Source organism: Jatropha curcas, chromosome 2, assembly GCF_041381405.1.
Source record: "Jatropha curcas cultivar XTBG-Jc1 chromosome 2, XTBG_Jcur_1.0, whole genome shotgun sequence".
In the NCBI taxonomy this organism is placed as follows: Eukaryota; Viridiplantae; Streptophyta; class Magnoliopsida; order Malpighiales; family Euphorbiaceae; genus Jatropha; species Jatropha curcas.
This window is the reverse complement of record NC_143152.1, coordinates 3627149-3632011: the sequence shown is the minus strand read 5'-3', so window position 1 is coordinate 3632011 and position 4863 is coordinate 3627149. Positions and strand designations below refer to the sequence as shown.

At 29.0% G+C, this 4863-nt stretch overlaps 1 protein-coding gene across 1 annotated transcript; it reads right to left on the bottom strand.

Moving 5' to 3' along the window:
- Positions 1–792: 792 nt before the first annotated feature.
- Positions 793–2455, bottom strand: LOC105634762 (putative 2-oxoglutarate-dependent dioxygenase AOP1). The gene is made up of 3 exons (XM_089718384.1): positions 2026–2455; positions 1620–1947; positions 793–1302 (listed from the first exon to the last, which is right to left on the bottom strand). Exons 1-3 carry the CDS (start codon positions 2400–2402, stop codon positions 1063–1065), a joined length of 945 nt encoding a protein of 314 aa, XP_089574510.1. The 5' UTR covers positions 2403–2455; the 3' UTR covers positions 793–1062.
- Between the last annotated feature and the right edge of the window lie 2408 nt (positions 2456–4863).

Here is a 4863-nt window from a genome sequence, read left to right as displayed (position 1 = left end):
CTTTTTCTATCTTATTGTAGATTAATTGAGCTTAAATCTTGAACTAAAATTAAAGACCTCGAATTGAAAATTGACTATTGTAATTGTATGTTATATTTAATTATTACTTGATTATATAATTACATTTGTTTTGGGTGAATTTGCTTTCCAAATTGAGTCATATAATGTATTTGGACTTAATTAATTCAAAATTATAAGTTGAAAGACAAGTTAGAAAAAAAAAAAGTTATTAGACTGCTGAAAATTTTTTTTTTAAAAAAAGTCTTATTTCTGCCATTAAATGAAAATATAATGGACTAAATAATAAAATGTGAAGACTAAACTATTAAATATTATAAGAATATTCTGGTTGGTTTTCTCACTTACGTGAGAATGAGAGGTCTCGTCCACAAGTGTTTTAACTCATATTTAGTGTTCGAAACTTCTTTTTTGTTTATGAATGAGATACATCCTTCATTTTTATAATTATATGTTATTATTATGTTGTTTATTTATTTATTTATTTAAATTTGAGTATCGGGGAAGGGAGATTCAAAATTTGATCTATTATCAAGTTGTATATGTACTTATCACTAGGCCATACCTTAGTGTGTTTGTTTATTTTAACTTAATCTATTTTAATCTATATAATTATTTTAATCCAAGCTGTATTTATTGTCCCATTAATCTTTGTATCAGATTCTATTGATTTTATATGATTGCAGTGATTATATTCACAATCACATATAAATACAATTCATAGAAAAGTAATTTATTGTTAATTAGAAGTTTTATGTCAATAACTCAACTTGTATTATCTTAATAACTTAATTATTTTAAACTAAAAGTACATAAAACGAGTACAAACAGTATAATCCATTAAACAAACATCAATTCCATATTTTTTCAGAGACCAACACACCTTATGGATATATATGTGTGTGTTCGGCCAATATCTTATTTTAACTTAACTATTTTAAACTACGAATACCTAAAACGAGTACAAACAATATAAAAAACACCAATTTCATATTTATTCAGAGACCAACGCAGCTTATAGATAGGTGTGTATGTGAAAGGAGCTCAAAGGCCGGTATATGCTTTCAAAGAATGGTGCTGCTTGTGACCTTCAGGGGTACCAAAGAAATGAAGCAGACCAATGTGATCGAAGGGTTTATACATTAATGGATGATCATCATCAGCAAATTCTTCTGGCACTTGCATTATTCCTTTGACAAATGAGAATAGCCCAACTGAGAATCTTTTCTCCTTACTTATTGTCACTCTATGATCACAACCATCAATCCTATCATTGCTCCATCCCTATCATCAAATTCAAACACTCATCACAACTAATTGATTTATATAATACTCGTTCCGTCCAATAATTTTTATCCTGATCTAATTTGCATATAAATTAAGAAAATTTAATTAACATTACTAAACTATCATTTTTTCTTTGTTTTTTTTCTAATATACCCTGACGTTAATATCCATTTAAAATTAAACGATCCATATTAAATTGTTCTTGAATACCAAATATTGTCTTTTATCAAATTTAGTAAATGGCCTCTAGAATTATGACGAAATTTATTAATATCAAATATAGTTCGATAGTTACTGAACCTTTAGTCCCTTACCATGATTCCTTCGCCTGCCAAGACTAAAAAATCTGAAGAAGCAAATTGAACATCAAGCCACTCTCCATTCTTTGGTTTAATTTGCAAACCATTAACATCATTCTGATGAAGTATGGTAAGGAAACTTTTGTCCATATGGGGATGCAATCCCTGTTTGGTTTCATTTTCATTTTCTTGAGGAACTATATAGTTCAAAAATCGCGCAAAGTAAGTGGTCGATTCCGTATGGGACTCATAGTACTTCTCCACCCCATAACCATCGAAGATCATCTTCACCACCATTTTATGTAGCTCTTCCACTGTCTTTGTGTATGAGTGAACAATTTTGCTATCAAATAAAAAAGAAAATAATTAAATTTTGAAAAATATTAGAGCCGAAGCTAGCCATAAATTAAAAAAATCTCACCAGAAATTATTATTGCCATTAGGCCACATGGTTTTTGTGAAATCTTGAATTCCTTCAGGAGTTTCTACACGAGTGATTGCCATGGATTCCATGAAAGATCGGTCGGGTACATGTTCGATAAACCCAGTGAAAGGTACATCAGAAACATTTTTCCTTTTGGTCTCAAGAGGAAGGTCAAACAATTCTTCTAGTACGTTAAACAAGTCTTCATGTAGTTGAAGGGGAACTTTATCGTAAACGGCTACGAAGCATCCATACTCCTCTAGTGCTTTCAAAACACCCTTGCATTTGCTCACCCAACCACTTGTTCCTTCAGCCTCCAAGTTTTCACTTGTGAAGTCTATCACAGGAAGCTTGGAGTTGGACAAAGAACCCATAGATACAATTATAAAATTATTTTATGATGGAGGATAGAACAAAATAGAGAGGAAAACCCTACTTTTTGTGATTCTCAAAGCTCTTTGTAGTCTTAGTATTTATAGACTAAACCCTAAATTAAATAATATGAATTAATTAAGAATCCAAGGCCGACTTAGAATAAATAAAAATAAACTTCCTATTAATATGAATCGAGCCAAACAATTACCTTACGGTTCCCTAGAGAAGCAAGCCACACATGAATATGAAATAAACTTCCTATTAATACGGATCGAGCCATTAAAAAACAATTACCTTACGGTTCCCTAGAGAAGCAAGCCACACATGAATATGAAATAAACTTCCTATTAATACGGATCGAGCCATTAAAAAACAATTACCTTACGGTTCCCTAGAGAAGCAAGCCATACATGAATATGAAGCTTGCCGTGAGCTAAGCGACAATTTCTCATTTAGAGCTCGTTTGGTTTAATGGTTCATACCAACTGGTGGCTGATGGTTGATAGCGGTTAGTAAATTATTGTTCATGTTTGATAAAATTTTAGTAGTGGTTGCTGTTAAAATATAAATGACTATTATAAGGGTAATTATTTTTATATATTGTGATGTGTAAGAATATACTTTCTTTGTTTTCTTTATTTAGATAAAATTTCCTTTTAGAGTATATTTTTTATATAAAGAATTTTACTCAAAATAGTAACTTTGGGGCAAGCCAAGTTTAAAAAGCTAGAATGCCCTTGAGAGTGTATGTGTTTGTTTTAAGATTGAAATTCAACAATGAAGGAAAGTGGCATACAAAAATATTATTCTTAGCATTTAATATACGCATGTTTCAAGGGACAAGTTATTAACTCACTTTTTCATTTCGTTTTATAGTAACAGCGGCCATTTTTATAAATTTGGCCATAAAATTAAAGTTGTGATATTAAAAGTCAAAATAATGGCTACGTAAATACAAAATTAACCCTTATTTGTATGTTTGATGAATATATGTCCACTTTTTTATCATTGTAAATTTGGCCACAACTGTTGACGTTAGGACGAATATATGTTATGCTCAGTTAAATTTTAAAAACAGTCACATTTTGTTTTTAAAAGTGCATGTGTGTTTTGATTATTGAAAAAAGAGGGAAATTAGAGTTTGTTTTTAGTGCTTATGCATTTTTTCAATGGATTTTGTTTCTCTGTGTTAGTTAACGGTTGTGAACTTATGAAAGCCACTTCCATTTTGTGGCATTATTATCACTAGTTGTGCACTTTTTCAATGGTTTTTATTTATCTGTCTTAATTAATGGTTTTGAACTTCTCTAAGCCAATTTGTAGCCTTTTATTATTAATCGTGCACTTTTATAAACTATTTTGTGGCCTTGTTATTATTAGTTGTGCACTTTTTTTAATAGTTATTGTTTTCTGTGTTAGGTAACGGTTGTGAACTTCTATAAGCCACTTTGTGGCCTTTGTTGTTATTGATCATGCACTTTTTAAAATACAGTAATTTTATTTTTCAAATACTTATTATGGTTGTACTCTTTTGTAAGCCATTTCGTGGCCTTTTGTTAATACTTAATCATAGTTGTAAATTGTTGTAAACCATTTTGTGACTTTGTTATTATTAGTTGTGCACTTTTTCAAATCCTTATAATGATTGTACTCTTTTGCAATCCACTTTGTGACCTTATTATTATTAGTTGTGTATTTTTCAAAATGTGAAGTTGCCAAACATTTTGCTAGATTGTACATTTTTTAAAAAACCCGTCGCTTAAAAAACTCACACTAAAACTCAAATTTTAGTACTCACTCTCAAATTAAAACTTGTTAAGAGGTCAAATACAGTAATTATCATTTTTAAGAAAGGCATAAGTATATGAATATAAATTGATAAGACAAGATTAAAAATTAAGAAGATAATTAATCTCATTAATTTAGATCAGATCAAGGAAACTTGGACAAAAAATAAATAAATAAAAATGCGTATTTAAATAACAAACTCTTAAAACGAAATATAGCTAACCATTTGAAGACGTAAATTCAGAATATATCAATTTTTTATTTTTTGAGTACACATTATGTTAAACGTCCACTTTCTAATAAATAAAAAGGTTTAAAGTGACATTCAAAGAATGCAAGTAGGTAATAAATACACTTTTTAGAACTGCTTTTTGTATTAGCTATTGTTCCCATAATTAATGAAGAAACGAAAGACATTTTAGAGAAAAAACTTCATTTAACTAACTTTCTTAATCCATGAGCTTTTTCTGTTTTCTCTAAATAAAGAGAATAAAGAGAGTATATCTTTTTAACTTAAGGTGAATATATTGTTTTTTATTTTAATGTATTGCATAAATAAAAATATTAACTAATTTTTAAAATAATGTTTAAGAAAAAAATTTAAATAAATTATATATGAAATCTGAACCCTGCAAAGCTATCCTAATTTCCCCATATATGGAAAAAGGAAAA

Excerpts from the sequence above, each read along its gene's own strand:
- LOC105634762 (XM_089718384.1), bottom strand. The coding sequence starts at position 2,402 with ATGGGTTCTTTGTCCAACTCCAAGCTTCCTGTGATAGACTTCACAAGT. Across the intron at positions 1,948-2,025 it reads AATGGCAATAATAATTTCTG|CAAAATTGTTCACTCATACA; the intron begins GTGAGATTTTTT and ends TTTATTTGATAG. Across the intron at positions 1,303-1,619 it reads TGGCAGGCGAAGGAATCATG|GGATGGAGCAATGATAGGAT; the intron begins GTAAGGGACTAA and ends ATTTGATGATAG.